The following is a 19,177-nucleotide window of genomic DNA, read 5'->3' as shown; positions in this document are numbered from 1 at the left end:
AAACAGCCGATCCGTAAGTCTAAGTATAGGCTTAAGCGGGGAACAGGCACAGCTACTGATCTTAATTTCTCGCCATCACAATGCACAGCCAAGGGCTATCATAAAAGCCAAGAAAAAGCCCCCTTTCGTCCTGCCCCCAGCTTTGGCTACATTGCTTGTCACCATTGCCATTTAAGCCAATATGTTTATAACTAGGACCACACATTCGACTGCTTCTCCCAAACTAGTGCCCTCCTTACGCATTGGGTTTCAATGCCCATAATTTGGTAGCGGTGGCCAGGTATTGTAGAAATCCATTATTTCTGAAGTACACCACTTTTGGGAAATATTGTTTATAGGCGAGACGGCAATCTGATGAAGCAAACCCTTGTTCATGAAATCCCATCTAAAACATTTGCCAGCTTTTTTGCCACTCTATTCCTGGTAGTTTTCAGTAGCATCACGTGACCTGGAAGAGTCTTATTATCTGTCCCTCCTTTCCTCGCTTAATTTCTTCTGCCAAAGAGCTGGTACAGTCAAATCGATTAATGCCCAAAAAGGACGTGCGGCAAAATTTTTCCAATACGAGCAACAACCGCCCTCCCTACAGAGAGAACTCCACTTCAGGACACTTGCTGGAAAGTCAAATTCTCGAATGTGTTTGTTACTATACAAAATTAATGAGGCAACAGACGAAAGGAAAATCTACCTCAAATGTTCCTTGTTTGTTTTGTTTTTAAAAGCAAGGAGAGTGTGGAAAGAGTCAAAGACGAAAGGGAAAGTCCGCAGCAGGTGGAAACTCCATCTCCAAGGACCAGCTTGTTTATTAGCGTCATGGTATTGCCTGATGACGAGAGGTAATCTCCTTGCTCAGTAACCGCAACAAGGGAATAGTAACTTTCCGAGGCAGAGAATCCCCAGTAAACGCTTCGGGAGTGTCAGGGTTATTCTCTCCGCCACACACCACACACAGAGAGAGACCGACACAGAGTAAGAGGGACGGGTTCTCCCGTCTTCTCTCCTCCCACTTTCCTGACGAAGGTTGCTCGACGGGCGGCTAAACCAATGCACTCTCGTCCTAAGCTTGTAGCTACAAGGCGATTGGTTGGCAGAAGCAGATCGCTGCGCAAAAACAGACCAGCCGAGCGCTTGGAGCTCAGAAACTGCCAGCAGAGATTCACAGACGCTCGAGCTGGGACAGGAGAGGAGAGAGCCACCGAGTCAGTGAATGAGTCTGGGAAGCCAGAGATAGCAGAAGAGGGAGAAGGAGAAGAAGAAGAGGGTGGAAGAAAACTGATCCGGACTCTTGTTAGCAAGAGGTGGGGGGGGGGCGCTCGCAGGGAAAAGGCATTCAAGGAAGAGATGGCGAGAGAGGTTTAAGAGAATCTCCACGGAGTCCTCGAGAAATGCAGGGATTTAAAGTTTAGGGTCGCCGAACTGCTCTTTGCCTTCCTCCCACCCGTCTCATCTTTTCGATGGCTCTAATATCTTCTGGCTGTTTTTAATTTCATCTGTCTCCCTCCTCCCTTCCCCGGGAAGAGGGAGGGAGAAAGAGCAGCTTTTCTTGGGTCAAATTTATTTTTCTTCAACCGAAGGGGGCATGTCCATCGGTTCTTCTGACAGCTTTCCCCCCCTCCTGCTCCTACAAGGAAGCCAACCCGAGGATAATCTTGAAATACACCAGTTCCCCCGGATTTGCTGCTGCCGCCACCTCCACCGCCTCTCCTGCTGCTGCGGTGCAGTGCCTGGACACTGGGAATAAATTAACACGGGCTCTTCTGTCTATATAGCCACCTACCTATTGCCTCTGGTTAGCCATTTCTTACGAAGATCACTGATGTGGTGGGAGCTCCGCCTGGCAGCCTCCCGTGTCTATCTTGCATGATTTCCCAGCCCTCCGTCGTCGTCTCCTTCCCTTTTTTTCCCCAGTTTCGTCTGAAGGGAGACGGTGATGGGGAAGACAAGAGAACATAGGGAAGGGAAAGGAATGAGCATAAATCGTTTTTGAAGCTCGCCTCAGTCTTTTGCTTTTCCTCTCCGGCCCGTTAAACACGGTATTTCTCGAAGGAGGAGGGGGATTTTGGGGGGGAAGAAGGAGGAAGTGTTGGCGTCGGGAAGGGGGATCTCTTTCCCCTTTTGGAGATGGTGGTGCTATTCTTCTTTGCCTTAAACTGGATGCTGGAGGGAGCCCTTTCCCAGCTTCACTACACGGTGCAGGAAGAACAGGAACATGGCACTTTCGTGGGAAATATTGCCGAAGATTTGGGCTTGGACATTACAAAACTTTCCGCTCGTCGCTTCCAGACGGTGCCTAATTCGCGAAGCCCTTATCTGGATCTCAATCTGGAAACCGGGGTGCTCTATGTGAGTGAAAAGATCGACCGGGAGCAAATCTGCAAGCAAAGTCCGTCCTGCCAGTTGCACCTAGAGGTTTTCTTGGAAAACCCGCTGGAGCTGTTCCGCGTCGAGATCGAAGTGCTGGACATCAACGACAACCCGCCTGCTTTCCCGGAGCCCGACCTGACCGTCGAGATCTCGGAGAGCGCCACGCCGGGCACCCGTTTCCCCTTAGAAAGCGCCTTCGATCCAGACGTGGGGACTAATTCGTTGCGCACCTATGAGATCACCCCCAACAGCTACTTCTCCCTGGACGTCCAGACACAACCTGATGGCAATCGCTTCGCCGAACTAGTGCTGTCCAAGTCCTTGGACCGAGAGCAGCAGGCGGTGCACCGCTACGTGCTCACGGCCGTGGATGGTGGGCAGCCGCAGCAGCGGACCGGCACGGCCCTGCTCACTATTCGAGTCCTGGATTCCAACGATAACGTGCCCGCCTTTGAACAGCCCGTCTATACTGTCTCCCTGCCGGAGAACTCGCCGCCCGGTACCCTGGTGCTACAGCTCAACGCCAGCGACCCGGACGAAGGCCAGAATGGCGAGATCATCTATTCGTTCAGCAGTCACATCTCTGCCCGGGCGCGAGAACTCTTCGGCATCTCCCCACGGACCGGCCGGTTGGAAGTCAACGGCGAACTGGACTACGAGGAGAGTGGCGTGTATCAGGTGTACGTCCAAGCCAAGGATCTGGGGCCCAACGCCGTGCCTGCTCACTGTAAGGTGCTGGTGCGGGTGCTGGACGCGAACGACAACGCTCCCGAGATCAGTTTCTCCACCGTCAAAGAAGCGGTGAGCGAGGCGGCGGCTTCGGGCACGGTCGTGGCTCTCTTCAGCGTCTCGGATCGAGATTCGGAGGAGAACGGGCAAGTACAGTGTGAGCTGCTGCAAGGCGACGCGCCTTTCCGCCTGAAAAGCTCCTTCAAGAACTACTACACCATTGTCACCGAGGGGGCCCTGGACCGAGAGCAGCCCGGCGGCGACGCCTACACTTTAACCGTGGTGGCGCGGGACATGGGGGAGCCGGCTCTGACCACCAGCAAGTCCATCCAGGTGCGGGTCAGCGATGTGAACGACAACGCGCCCCGCTTCTCGCAACCCGTTTACCAGGTGTACGTGAGCGAAAACAACGTGCCCGGAGCCTACATTTATGCCGTCAGCGCCGCGGACCGGGACCAGGGCGCCAACGCGCAGTTAGCCTATTCCATCTTGGAGAGCCAGATCCAGGGCATGTCGGTCTTCACCTACGTCTCCATCAACTCCGAGAACGGCTTCCTCTACGCGCTGCGCTCCTTCGACTACGAGCAGCTCAAAGAGTTCAGCTTCCAAGTGGAAGCCCGCGACGCGGCCGGCGGGGGCGAGGAACCCAACGGCGAGGAAGCGCTCGCCGGCAACGCCACCGTCAACATTGTGGTGGTGGACCAGAACGACAACGCGCCGGCCATCGTCAGCCCGCTGCCCGGCCGCAACGGCACGCCGGCGCGAGAGGTCCTGCCCCGAGGCGCCGAGCCGGGCTACTTGGTCTCCCGCGTGGCGGCGGTGGATGCGGACGACGGCGAAAACGCGCGTCTCACCTACAGCATCGCTCGGGGCAACGAGGCTAGCCTCTTCCGCATGGACTGGCGCACCGGCGAGTTGCGTACGGCGCGCAAAGTGCCCGCCAAGCGTGACCCGCAGCGACCCTACGAGCTGGTCATCGAGGTCCGCGACCACGGGCAGCCCCCGCTTTCTTCCACCGCCGCCCTCCACGTGGTCTTGGTGGACGGCGCAGTGGAGCGCCAGGGGGCGGGGGCGGGCGGGGGCGGGGGAGGAGGGGGCGCTGGGGGGCTAGTTCCTGGGGGCGCAGGAGGTCCGGGTGGAGAGCATCGGCCCAGCCGCTCGGGCGGGGCCAGCAGCGCCGACACCTCCCTGGATCTGACTCTGATCCTCATTATTGCCTTGGGGTCGGTGTCTTTCATCTTCCTGTTGGCTATGATCGTACTGGCCGTCCGTTGCCAGAAGGAGAAGAAGCTCAACATCTACACGTGTTTGGCCAGTGACTGTTGCCTGAGCTGCTGTTGCTGTTGTTCTTGCTGCAGCCGCCAGGCGCGAGCCCGCAAGAAGAAGCTCAGCAAATCGGATATCATGCTGGTCCAGAGCTCCAATGTCCCCAGCAACCCAGTACAGGTGCCTGTAGAAGAGTCGGCAAGCTTTAGTTCCCACCACCACAACCAGAACTATTGCTATCAGGTTTGTCTCACACCTGAGTCAGCCAAGACCGATCTGATGTTCCTCAAGCCTTGCAGCCCTTCCCGCAGCATAGAGGCGGAGCACAACCCTTGCGGAGCCATCGTCACGGGATACACCGACCAGCAGCCAGACATCATCTCGAATGGCAGTATATTGTCTAGTGAGGTAAGACGCTAGCCCCATCCACTCCCTGCCAAGTACATTGCAGTGTTCTCCCAATTCCCTCTAAATGTCACCAGTTAAGGTTAATTAATGTCCTAATAGAACCTCAGTTTACTGACAAGGAATGCCAACAAGGTCTACATCATTGCATCCTAACTGGACTAGTCTATACCTTTTGGCTTGGGCTGCCTGTTGCATTGGGGAAAACTTCCTCTCATGCAACGTAATTGTTCACTAATATTGCAATATTACAATTATTGTAGTATTACAATAATAACTGTAATATCATTACAATTGACAAGCATCCCTACATTTTTATTATTACAAAACTTGCACAATCAGTAAAGTGCAACAAAGAGATAGAGGAAAGAAACACAAAAATTCCTTGTAGCCACTTTATGGTTGTCCAGACTTTTCCAGTCAAAATATGGTAGCCTTACGTAATAGCATTAATCCTGGTAGTATTGTATCAATTCTAGACTTAGTATAAACTTGACACATTTTTCTCTGATTGTTTTCTTTTCACAAATGCTTACAATTCTGTATTTTGACATTTCTCATCTCCCCCATTATTAGGAGCTTATTGTTTAACCTTAATAGGATTTATAATTACAACAAGTAGTTGCAAATGAATATGTACCTGATTTATGTCAACTCACCAACAACACAAATTCTTGTCTAGAAAACATTGTTGTGTACATAAGTCAATCTGCAGTGCAGTGCAGCTTTCTTCTGCACCACCTTTGTCACTTTTCAGCCACTTTCTTTTCAGATGCAGAAGTGTCAATGAACAACTTAAATATTGTTACAGTTTAACAAAGGCCATACTGTGGGCATTTTAGTTTGCTTGTTCCATTTTCAGAATCAAATTAGCATAGCTTGAGCAGTATTTACAATTCTTTTGTGTAGAATGGTTAGTCAGAATTAATTCTATGGTTATTTTCATTGCTTTTACCAGGAGCAAATACCAAGTCTGAAGATAATTCCTACAGGCTAATCAACAAACTAACTTACAAACCCTTTAGAAATGCCTTTATTTGTGATTGAAGATATGCAGACATTTGCTTATGAAATATGAATATCTAACTAGCAAGCAGAGAATTAAAATAATTTCATAGTTAAAGATCCATTAATTATCGCTACATAAGATTATTATTCTATATGTTTTCCCCCATCAAAAGAGGCACCTTGAGAAAATGCATCTGAAATCATCTGTTAATACTTATGGAACCTGTATTAAGCTAGTGTGTAAATAATATTTGTCTATCCTATAATCTGGGTTTAGACTGTCATATATTACAAAATAACTTTGGTATATTTTCTCTGTACATATTGCTGGGAAAATGTAAAACCTATTTCCAATACAGTTCTAAATATACTTACTCATAAGTAAAGCCTACTATCAGGAATGGGATAGATCAATGGGATATATCAATTTGGTGGCTATACATTATTTTTTAAACATGTCATTTTTTTCATCATAGTTTTCCTTGATTAACTGTCATTTGATTTTTTCCTCCCATCCACACTACATGTTGTTGGCTAGTAGAGTAACAGTTGTGGATTTTACATTAGATGAGTAGTTGCTGTTAATTGTATTAAGAGATAAATGTATAATCCTTTCTTATAAAAAGTTAAGAGAATGGCAAAAAGCAGATGAGATATACAAGAAGTATTGGTTATTTAATTGAAAGCATATATATATATATATATATATATATATATATATATATATATATATATATATATATATATATATATGTATGTGTGTGTGTATATATATATATATATATATATATATATATATATATATATATATATATATATATATATATATATATATATATATGTCTCTCTCTGTGTGTGTGTGCATGCGCGCTATTATGACTAAAATGCACAGGTTCTCTAAAAAAATCATTATTTGTTTGTTTATTTTCTAATTATTTTTTAGACAAAACATCAACGTACAGAGCTCAGTTATCTAGTTGACAGACCTCGGCGTGTAAACAGGTAGGAGCTCTGCATTTCTGATTTCCTAAATTAGAGTTAGAATTATGCACAACTTAAAGTGAAGGAACATACAGATATGCATTTACAAAAGGTATTAAATAGTAGCTGAGCAATATAAAAATGTATCCAGGTGGCACCATATATGTACAACGAATGAACATCTCTGAATTATGATATTTGGTGAATCACACTGAAATTTCTTGGGGGGAAAAGAGAGAAATGTTATGCTGATTTGAATTACAATTCAAAAACTCAACAGATAATATTGTAGGACACTATCTGCCAAATATTGGTCCTCCACTATTTAACAAAATTGTTTATCATAATAACACCAAATACACAAGCACTCTAAACATTTGGTTACTGTCCCTGAAAATATAAGTTTTGCTTTTGATGGAGAGTGCTGTTTAGTTGGAACAATGTAGCAAAAACCATGTAGCTGAGTGCAGCACCACCTATCGCCATATGATGGCAGAAGAATGTTTTATGAATTTCTCTTTTCTTGGTTATTCAAACATTAAGTTCCCCCTTTTTATATTTCTAGTTCTGCATTCCAGGAAGCAGACATAGTAAGTTCTAAGGACAGTGGTCATGGAGACAGTGAACAAGGAGACAGCGATCATGATGCCACTAATCGAGGTCAATCCACTGGTAAGTTTGATGGGGGGATGGGACTCTAAATATTTGATCTTTTAATAGGACCATCAGGAGCAATTATAGATAGGTAAATTAATAATGGGCCATAAGTATTTTGATGCAGAGTGTTTATAATTTTGTGCTAATGTACATCTGACTGGATGTAACAAATAGATTTTTCAGTTGTAATACACTTACAGGAAAATGTTTTTTTTTAATGCTGGCTGATTTTTGCAAGGTACATGGTTTTGAAACATTAATCGTGCTTTGTATGTTAAGATACAAAAATGCTGATATATTTTGGTGGGATTCTTAAATCCTGAAAAGCTAATGGGATATTTTCAAACTGGTTTTCAATAGCAATTCTCAGATCAGTTCAGAACTGAGAGTATTCAGAACTATGCCCAAGTGATGGATCCACAGGGACTTGAACAAGGGAGAATTGCAAGTGTGTGACAGTAGACTGTAATATATATCAATCATGGAGAGCAGTCATTTATCTTCAGTTGGAAACTGGAAAATTCTTGGAAATGTGGTCTTTTTCAAGTAGTAATATTGTAATGTTTGCTTTGAAGAGAATGTGACTCTCATTCCCTTGGTAAATCTGACAGTATTCTCACTTTGCATCTGTATACTTAGGAGGAATGCTGACTTTCAGCATATGCTTCATTGCACAGCATCCCTGCAGTTTAGCAGGTGTTAGAGGCACTTGTCACTAGATTGTAATCAACCAAGTTCCTGGAATCTAGGCTTAGTAGTAATAAATCTCTGCCTTTTCTAGTTTGGTAAAAACTCCAGAGAGTTGCTGCTACAAAAATGCCTTCCAGGTTGATGTGTGTTTATTCCCTCCCTCCCTTTCTTTCTGTCTGTCGCTTCCCTAAAACATCTTCTAAGGCACTGGACTGAGCAAACCACCAACTGCCCAGAAACATAGAATCATTGACACATGTGTGGATGGGGGAGGAGGGAATTCCAGCCTTTAAAAAAAAGTTCTATGCTGTTCCTTTGGCTATGAGAAGTTTAGGCACCTGGGGGGGAGGGGGAGCCTGGGATTCCATTCAAGGACTGCTTTATATTGCTGCAGGTCATTAATATGCAGACCTAATGAGACTTGAGAAAAGCCAAGAGCCTCTAAGCTCCCTGCGTCTTGGAGAGCTTCGTGCTTAGTGAACACAGCATCTATTTTGTGTCTGGGAACCTTATAACAAATCAACTCTTGCCAAAAGTGTACATTGGAACATAATAGCTGCTTCTATTTTTTTTTATTATTATTATTTTGCAAATTATTTTTTCTAAATGTTTGGTTTTCCCCAATCTTCTCCCAATTTTCTGGCATCATCTCTTAAGGCAACAATTCATATTTGAAGTTTTTTTAAAAGCTTTATTTATTCTATCCCTAATTGTTCTCTTGTTGTCTTTTAAAAGAAAGAAACAAATTGGAGTTGGGCAGCTCATAAATTCAAATAAATAAATAAATTTTATTGCAGCACTCATGTTCATCAATATTTCATCTTCAGCCAGTTTATCCCTCAATATAATGAACCATGGTAACAAAGTGTGAGAGAAGAGAATAAACATCTTTGCAAGGACCCAGAATGGGAAAGCAGAATGAATAGATGCAGTCATTTGGGATGCACATCAAACAAAAATCTTTTTTTTAAAAAAAAAAAATCCACTAATGTTGCTATACATAAGTTCCCTGTTCTTCTTTTAGATGATTCACCTGGAAATAGATTGTATCAAAGGTTGCTTTGAAACTAAACTCTTTCAATAATCTAGCTATTATATACTTTACTAGTAAATTGAATTTTTTTCATTTAATTTCAATTGACTGACTTCAGATTCATAACTTTCTGCATATTTGGTTTGTAGTTTGATCTGTGAACTTTAGATTCAAGTTTCTGCAAATATAAAAGAGGAATGCATTGCAATCAGCAATTGTTTTTTAATCAGAATTGATAGTTTGATATGAATTTTTACTTTATATTAATAATTCCTAGTACGTAGTTTGCCAAATTACACAATCATTTTGCACTTAGGGTTGGGTTTTTTTTGCATTGCATAGATAAGTATTGATGCTGGGCTATGGGGTTAGAGTATCTAATAAATGTACAGTTCTTTTTTTCTACCTAGTTTAGAGAATGTTAAAGAACATTGTGTTTATATGCTAATACATAAATATAATATGAATATTAATTAAACAATGTTGGTTCAGGCAGAAAGTAATAAGGAGCTAATTTAGCTAAATATTTTAGTTGCCAACTTCATCAATAGTCTAATTATGTGAGAGATAAAGATGCCAAATACACTAAATGATTTTAAACCTATTTCCATTTTATCAATCAACATCAATTTTCTTCACTATCATCAGATAAATATGATACTGAATCTAAAGTTTTCAAAATGTTTACATCTTGCTTGATTTAACTATTGGAAAACCCCAAAACTTCCAGGAATGTTTATGTTTTTATTTGGACCTTACAACTTCTTTTGGCCCATTGTTTCTCTTATTGTCATCTTTCATTTCTTTTTATGATTTGGGTTTATGTCATCCACTTGCTTCTCATTCTTATTACTCTATAACAGCATTACACTGATATTCCTTTGTAAATACTTTTCTTTAAAAAAAGCAAAAGTGAATTCCACAATTGATTATTTAGCACGTATTCAAGGGCCAACATTTTCTGAAGAGGTTGTGATTATCCATTAGGTCTCATGTTATACTATCATGAAACTTGAATAGACTTTACTTTCGTGTTCCTCCTTTTTTAAAGAAAAAAATCTTCAGCCTCTTCTTTCCTTCCTATCTGGTCACGCAAGACCAAATTGTTGATTAATGTGTCATGGCTTGGACTCTGTGTTAAGGACAACAGGTACAGATGGCTCTGTTGAAATACATCTCATAACTCATTATATGTTATATATCACTTCACAGTGTGATACTTTGAATGGTGAAAATAAAGTTAAAAAGCTAAAATTCATAAATGCATTAAAATGTTAGACTAGCATTTATTTAAAAGATTTACAAAGCCACCCTCTCACAATCTGTGATGTTGTGTGGTGTCAAAAGACAAAAAATGTTGAAAGAATAAAAAAACAAAACAATCTAATAAAAATAATCTAACAAAACTAAAAACATAATGCATAATTAACACATAATAGAGGCTTGCAGTAAAAAACAAGTGTACACATCTCAGAGTGGCCTCATTTACCATCCCAGCTCAATGCACAGAAAAAGAGGTTAAATCAGGTTAAAACAGCTATAGAGTGTCTATTATTAGCTTTAGGTCCCACCATTTATTTTGTACAACCTAAGTCAGTAGACATCATGCTCTGGCCTCGTATTTTCCCCACAGCAACCCCTGGTTCAGCTTGGGCTGTGAGAGAGTGACTGACCAATAGCAATAAAATAACCCACTAGAAGTGGAAGTATTTTGAAAATAGCTAAATGTGGTTTAAAAATCCCAACTAAAAAGCCTGGAATAATAAAACGTTTTCAGCTGGACTGGAAAAGATCACAATGGAAATATCAACACAAGCATGTCCGAGGCATGGATTCCATAATCAGAGAGTCCCCATTGAAAAGCTTCTTTCTTTAGTAGCCAGACAACTACCTGCATAACTTCCTTTTAAATCCGATACATTTAGAAAGGCACATTGAAGTTAAACTGACTCTAGGTGTTTATAAATGAGCTGAGAAATGGACTAGCACTCGTACTTCTAAAAATGGTGGACTTATTTTTGTAAAGTTAGAGAACTGTGAGATCTAAAATCCATGTCACATTCTCTGCTATAATTAAAAAAAGCACTGTGAAAAATTCCTTCGCATGAATAATAGCTCAGTTAAAACAAATTATTAATATTCATTTTTCCAAAAAAGTATTTTTGAATAATATATTACATTTTAAACAATAAATCTTGTCTGTAACAAAATAATGCAAACAACATCTGCAGTCTAGAAAAGGGATTATCTAGAATATATCAAAGCAAAGCCTTGTAAAAAAGACTATGACTTCATAGTAAAAATGAATTTAAAATCCAAGAAGAATAGTAGATGATAAATGATGATAAAAAGCCCTTTGTATTTTTTTTTAGCAGAATGGTTTCTGCATGTGAAATACAGTATTGGAGATGAATTATCTAAACTTATTTATGTACATTATCCATGGGCAATATGTTACCTTGTGTTATACCTTGTATTATTGAGAGCCAGTTTGGTCTGGTGGTTAAGACAGCAGGCAAGAAACTGGGAGACTGCGAGTTCTAGACCAGCCCAACACTTGAAAATTAACTGGCAGACCTCGGGCCAGTCACACACTCTGAACCCAACTCACTCACAGAGTTATTGTTATGGGGAAAATAGGAAGAAGAAGTTGCATTGTGTATGTTCTCTGTCTTGACTTACCACTATTTATAAAAATAATAAAGGCAGGATGAAAAAGAAATAATATTCTGCCAGTATTAACATGGGTTCTAAGTATCTGTTTCTCTGGGTATTTTTGTTATATAATGTAAACACCCATCTCCCTTGTGAGCTAGACTTGAAACAAAGGTACCATTTCATTCTTTTTAAAACATAATGCTGATTTGAAATTTGATTTCTAATAGTGGAAAAAGAGGTGGTATCTCTTTAGTCTTTACTTATACAGTAGTACAAAAACCAAACATTTACAGGATTGGATTGTAGATAGTACTATTGACTTGCTTATTGTGTTTCAGTCGAACACCACTTAAAAATGCAGCATTGTCTGGCATGTAATGAAGTACTATGTTGGGCCTTTTTTGTTCCAAGTGTGCATCAAAAATTCCTACTAAATAGTTTGAAATATATACAATTTTAGAGGATAGATTTCGTTAAGAGAGTTGAGAAACGTTTTTTGCCATCTGCAAAATGAATCAGAGGATTTTAGTTATAGAACCTTGAAGAAATACTTTGCAAATTGTGGGTGGAAAAAAAAATAAGACAAAGGTGACAGAAATTGCTATTTTCCTTATCCAATCCATGCTGACTTTTATTTCATTTCTATTTAAAGACGATTCTGATATTTCAGTTGCTTTGTACGAAATTATACTATTTTGGTAGTTCTTTGACAGTGAGCATATTTGAAATTTTTCCTATTTTTGGTTGTTAATCCAAAATGGTCTGGATTCTGCTATGGGATGGGTGTTTTGCAATTGCCTAGTCAGACAAGGGAGAATAGAAGACTCACAGATGTAGATTGTTCAAAGGAAGATTTAGGTGACCAGCCTTCAAATTAAAGAAGTGGAAAGCACTATTGCTATTAAAAATGTAACATCAAGTAGAAAGTGGATTATAACCTGGCAGACCAATTACTTATAGTTGGATCTTTAGTGCATATAATATATTGAAAATGATTAATATCTTTGGAAGGGCTTTTTTTGTGCATCATTTCTCTCATCTCTCTCTTTTTATTTTAGTTGAAAAGAAACAAATTGCAAATATCAGCTTTTCAGAACAAAGTCAGCAAATTAAATTATTACTATTTTGTGTAAACATTAATATTTTGTGATAGTCATAGTTTTATGCTTTGCTCGGTCGATCTCAATGAACTTAGCAAGATCTCTGCATCCATGTTCCGCATGGTTTTATCAATTCCCATGTTTGCCTTTTGGAGAAAGGTATAGTTAGCAAGTGATTGTTATTGTTTTTACTTCAGTTGACTCAAGAAGAGTAATGAACATAAAGCATACACTGTGTTATTAGAATTATTTTGCTATAAGTGTTGGAAATCTATAACTCACACGTACCTACTTATAAAATGCTAATTAAAAAAGAGAAACATTTATACTTTTCAGATGTTATTTGTAGACTCCATTGCTTTTCTGTAAATTGGCTGAAATAACAAATGTATTCATTGAGAGTGTTGAAATGATTACGTGAGAGAATAGAAGACTTTGAATGGGTTGAACATTTCCTTTAAATATAATATTGGGATTTTTTGTTTCTAAAAAACTATGGAATGAATAGTTGTTGCCATATTTCTTGATGCCAGGAATCTGTTCTAACCAGGATGTTTGTCAAATAGTGAAAAGCTCTAATTTTTGTTGGAAGTCAGTGGTACAAATGTTATTGAAATGTTATTTGTTTGTGCCTACAAAATATTTAACAATATTTTACCATCTGTAACAAATAGCTTGGCTGAATGGATACATTTTTGTATCCATCCTTTGGGAAGAAGCAGACCATAAATTTAAAGAAATAGTACTTGAAATCAAGCCTAACACACCATTGTTATCATCCCCAAAATATGCTTCTTACACATCAAACCATATATACATCTTTGTGTGCTATTATACAAATTTAAATAAATACATTTTCCACTTAGTGATTAGAAACACTTTTTTGTTTTTATATTAAAATATTATATCACTCTTTTGCATAAAAAGTGAAGTGATAAACAACAGAAAATGAAAGCTTCTTTCTTTATATGCTTCTTTGTATTCTTATCTTTAATCACTACTCATACACTGAGTTCATTGGGTTTAGCTTCTACAGTAAGCATGAAGTGTGTAGAATTGTATCCTAAATCTAGTTTTTATGATGGTCAGATTTGAGGGGAAAAAGAATGAAATAAATCATCAGGCAGTAAGGCACTGGTATTTAAGTTTATTGAGTCTGCACCTGTGCTTCTGAAAACACCATGTCTTTTAGAATTTTTAAATATCTTGACACTGTGAAGAACCACCTGCTAGAAACACTGTAACAAGCTTTTAATTTCTATATTGAGATTACCAACATGTGTAGGTGTCTGTGTGTTTACTTACAAACATGTATCTGTTTACATATGTGAATATAATTTCAAACCAGAGTTTTGGCTTACAGTTTTTGGACTGGAAAGGAAAATGGTCTGATAGGAACTTTTGTTAAATATTATTAAATGGTTATTCAGAAAGTATATTTTTAACATTTATTTAGTGCAGTGTTAAGTTTGTGAATAATTGTATCAGTGAGTCAACTGGCCTTATCAGTAAGGGTACATTTTTAGCTATTGTGTCCTTCTCCAGATAGCTTCTAGATGTGTTAGTATTTTCTAACAAGTAGCTATGTTGGCTAACAATTGTGTGAATTCCTCGTAATTTCTCATTTGAAGGCCTTAATTGTGGAAATTAATATATTTCATCATATACTTAAATATATAATTTACTAAGTTCAAATCACTTTAGTTGGCATGAACAATGATAATTTGATTCTGATTTTCATCTGATTTTATTATGATCATATCTCCTGGAAAAACTAAACAATACTATCTTGATCTGTCTTCCAAAAGAATTGGAATTGGGGTCCCATCACATCTGGAGGGCAGAATGTAGAACAAAGCTGGATTAATGAACTGTATTCAATATAAATAGGCATTTCAGGGAAAAAAACCTTCATGTTTTGGTTAATGTTTGTATCTACTGTTTTACCAGTAGTAAGTAAACTAGCCATTTATTTTGCAAATATTTATATTACGTTATAATATACAGGTAGTCCTCAATTTAGAGCCAATAGTTTAACAACTTTACAAAATTATGACAGTCATGGAATGGTAACATCACATCTGATCACATGATGACTCAGATTGACTTACGACAGAAATTTCAGTCCCAGTTGTGGTAATAAATTGAGGACTATCTGAATGTGTTAGTGTGAATGTACTATATATAATATGTCTATGTTCATATTTATATTTATATTTATATTTATATTTTTATATATATATATATATATATATATATATATATATATATATATATATATATATATATATATATATATATATATATATATATATATAGTATTTGTGCTGATAAATAAATAAAGGGAGACTACTATAGAACTATTTCAAGCTATTTAGCTCTCATCAGCTAGCCATACCCTTACTGGGATTAGAACCTGCGCTGTATTGCATTTTAGGCAGATGTGTTAATCATTAAGCTACAGAGTTCTTTGTGCTGAGAAAATATATATATATATAAAATTTGTTTTGTAGTGTGCATATTCCTCATCTAAAATTTTATTTCCAGGTGATGTTTACATGTACATTCCTCAAACTTCACTCATTAATTATTTATTTCCAAACTCTTGTGATTGCAATTATCTATAGAAGATTTCAGACAAAGCCAAATTCTTTTTTCCCCTGAATTTAAAATAACATTTCTATTATAAAGTATTGATTAAGTCAAATACTCCTTCCTTCCTTCCTTCCTTCCTTCCGACCTACCTACCTACCTACCTACCTACCTACCTACCTACCTACCTACCTACAGTACTTACCTACCTACCTAAAAATTTACTGGTAAGTTTATGGGATTTTTACCAACATGGGTGCAATTAAACTGAAAATTAGTAGAAGAGAATACTAATGTAGCTTTACTACTAATCTTTAGGGGGTTAGATACTTTTGATCATATGGTTTATATATTTATGTTGATATATTATTGTCCAATAGCAGACATTCCTGAATTGAAAAATATAATCTGTAGGCTCCAAATGTCATTCTTGGAGACTGACATAGTAGAGGTACATTTGTTATAGCAAATAATTCCTATTTTGTATGGTCTACAGCTTATCAGCACATTTGGAATTCTTCCATGGTGCACTTCCCGTGAATCCAATAATTCTAGAAATTGGTTATATATCTTTTACCTGACAATGTTCTGACCAAATAAAGTTTAACATTCAGGATTATTATATTAATGAATTATAATGTGTAGGGAATGGGTGACATGTATGTATATGAAAATGATGATAATTTGATCATTGTTGAACCAAATCAGCAAGAGAGTATCCTTGTTTGTTGTACAGGCATGGACAGCTCTTCACTTCTTTTCTGAGCAACACTGTAAAAAATAACTTTTTACTTCTTTAACTTTTATTACGCACGTATTAGTATGATCACAATTAATAGTCCCGTTGACTATTTCATTTAAGTACATTGCTATTTCTTTAAGAAATTTGACTCTGTTTCATAAGAAAAAGAAATACCCATCATAAGACACCGAGTGAAAAGCTTGCTTATCATTTGAGAGATGAATATACTTAAAAGGATTTATAAGCATACTGTTTTCTGTTGGCAGGGATTCATATTGGTATAAAGTAAGCATTCACACATTTGTCATACAAGCTGGATCTATGTCATATTAGACTTGCTGTGAATTTTTGCAGTTTCTTTTTATAGGCTTTTAATGTGACTTAGGACTCCAGTGGGATTAAGTGAAAGAAAGTCTGAGGAGTGTACTCTTTTTTTAAAAAAAAACAGTGGCCTAATTTGTTGAACTTTTCAGGAACATTCTCAACATTTTTTCCCTACCATCAGTATTTTTATATGTCACACCTTTCCATATACATTAGACCTAAGTAGTCTATTAATGGTCATTAAGCTGACACCTTTACCTTCAGAAAGTGGGGACTTGTCCCTAGATGGTTTGACAAAGCAGATGACAATAATTTTCTTAAATAACAGTCATCCCAGTTGTCATCTTATGATTATTTGGCCAGTTGTGGAACATTCTTGCACTTCTTATCTTTTTTCTTTCTTTTTCTTTTCTTTTTTCTTTTCTTTTCTTTTCTTTTTTTTTTGAATAATGAAGCTTCTTTGAAGACTTAATAATCACATTCTTTACTGGTAAGATTATAATAGAATAGAAAGTATCTTTTTTATCACCATGCCTTCAGCAGGTGATGACACTAAAGGTTATATCTGCAGTTTTTCTCTTTCCTGCTTATAGGCATGGATCTCTTCTCTAATTGTACAGAGGAATGTAAAGCATTGGGTCACTCAGATCGGTGTTGGATGCCCTCTTTTGTCCCTTCTGATGGACGGCAGGCTGCGGATTACCGCAGCAATCTTCATGTACCTGGAATGGACTCTGTTCCAGACACCGAAGTGTTTGAAACACCAGAAGCCCAGCCAGGGGCAGAGAGATCTTTCTCCACCTTTGGCAAAGAGAAGGCCCTTCACAGCACCCTGGAGAGGAAAGAACTGGATGGACTGCTGTCTAATACACGAGCGCCTTACAAACCACCATATTTGAGTAAGTACTGTTCAAAAAGGATGCTAGAAAGTGTTCCTTTTGTAGGAGTAAAACATCATTTCCAATGTGCTTGCTAGCAATAGATAAAGACAATAGGAGGGAAAAAAAACATTCTTCTGAAATTCTTCACTCTCGTCAATTACTCTCCATATAGCATTGATTAAAAAAAAAACCACAGTTGTGGCATTTTAAGCTTTCTACTTCTAGGACACCATTGAAGATGAATTTATTTTTTTTAAACAAAAATGCCTAGCTTGTTTTTTAGAAGTTTTGCTTTATTATACAGGGTCTTAAATAAACAATTAACATCATCATCATTTCTGCACATTATGTAGCAGTTTGTGGTGCCTCTTCATTGAAATTTGTTCATCATCATAATGTTTGTACCATGGAGCGGTGTTTAGAGGACATCTTACAGGAAGTTATACTTTCCTTCTACTCCACTACTTTTTTTTGTTTCCTTGATCATACTTCAATGAATTTGAATTTTCTATTTTGATGTTTTCTGAATTTTTATGATCTTCATCCATATGGTAATGTTTATGTAGGCAACACAGAAGATGCTGCATAGCTTAGAAAAGTTATTTCTTTATATGCTTCACATTATGAGCTAGGTAAAATATGTTGAATGAAGATGATATATTACTATGTTTATCAACTCATTTTTACATTGCAAAATTGGATTTTTTTTCCTTTCATTATAAATATATTCAGTGATTATTAAAATCTATATCATTGGAACAGAAGAAGGCACCGTTCATCAGCAATAGTGCACCTACTGCAAATATTTCAGAGAGATTTGTGAAGGAAATTAAAGTCTGAAAGACAGCAGACGTGATATCAGCAATTTCAAACAATACACTTGCTACTGGAGTACTTCATTTGATCTCTTTTAGTCATCCTTATTTCTGTCTTGAAATTAGCCCATTATAAAATAAGGATTCAGTCTTGAAATATAATTTTTCTTTTAGATTGAATAGTTGAGAGAATGGACAATTTCTATATCACTGTTAAGATTTAGATACTACTTACAGGATCTTCATATTAAAAAAACATACATTCCCATGAACAACATCTACTGTACATTTGAAATTTTGGATAGATGGAGTTGACAGGTTGTTGTTTACATCAAGATCCATCCCAAGTATATTCCACTCAACAGCTACTATTTTAGAGGCATGTTGCTAATATTCACAACCTGAACTCAGGTCTATAATGTTTTCTTTCTTTGTTTTATTCAGTTTATAAAATGTGTCAAAAATGACAAGCATCCAAATTTGCAAAACCTTAATTTTCATTAAAATTCAGCATTTAATTTCCTAATGAATTGTTAACTTGCAACTGTGTTACAAGTTAATGTAATATGTATTTTTGGGGTGGAAGGTGGTTTTGTTTCTTGCACTCAGTACTAAACCTAAAAAATACATAGCTGATATTTTTATAGAATATATTTAGCATAATGTGGAGAATAGATTGAAAACAGATAGGCAGGCAGACAGAGAGATAAATAAAGAAACTATTTTTATTTCACTTATGAGAATGCAGCAAGACTTTATACAAGAGATAATTGTAGCAGAATGGCTAATAATGTCCATAGCATAATCAAGTTTAGCATTATCCTGGGTCTGATTACACCAAAAAAAAGGATTAAGAAAACATTACAATTTACATTTTGAATTAAATAAAAAGGCTAAATAAGAAAAGCCCCCAAAGATTAGAAGCTACTGGG

The 19,177-nt window shown here is 38.1% G+C and overlaps 1 protein-coding gene across 1 annotated transcript; it reads left to right on the top strand.

Annotated features, from left to right (window-relative positions):
- The first annotated feature begins 2,121 nt into the window (after positions 1–2,121).
- Positions 2,122–18,019, top strand: PCDH10 (protocadherin 10). Its single transcript, XM_032224391.1, has 5 exons — positions 2,122–4,767; positions 6,716–6,774; positions 7,319–7,425; positions 17,143–17,448; positions 17,997–18,019. Exons 1-5 carry the CDS (start codon positions 2,122–2,124, stop codon positions 18,017–18,019), a joined length of 3,141 nt encoding a protein of 1,046 aa, XP_032080282.1.
- The last annotated feature ends 1,158 nt before the right edge of the window (positions 18,020–19,177 follow it).

Source organism: Thamnophis elegans, chromosome 9, assembly GCF_009769535.1.
Source record: "Thamnophis elegans isolate rThaEle1 chromosome 9, rThaEle1.pri, whole genome shotgun sequence".
NCBI lineage: Eukaryota > Metazoa > Chordata > Lepidosauria > Squamata > Colubridae > Thamnophis > Thamnophis elegans.
Note: the sequence above shows the minus strand (reverse complement) of the source record. Positions and strands in the feature narration are given on the sequence as shown.

Excerpts from the sequence above, each read along its gene's own strand:
- PCDH10 (XM_032224391.1), top strand. The coding sequence starts at position 2,122 with ATGGTGGTGCTATTCTTCTTTGCCTTAAACTGGATGCTGGAGGGAGCC. Across the intron at positions 4,768-6,715 it reads GCAGTATATTGTCTAGTGAG|ACAAAACATCAACGTACAGA; the intron begins GTAAGACGCTAG and ends ATTATTTTTTAG. Across the intron at positions 6,775-7,318 it reads AGACCTCGGCGTGTAAACAG|TTCTGCATTCCAGGAAGCAG; the intron begins GTAGGAGCTCTG and ends TTATATTTCTAG.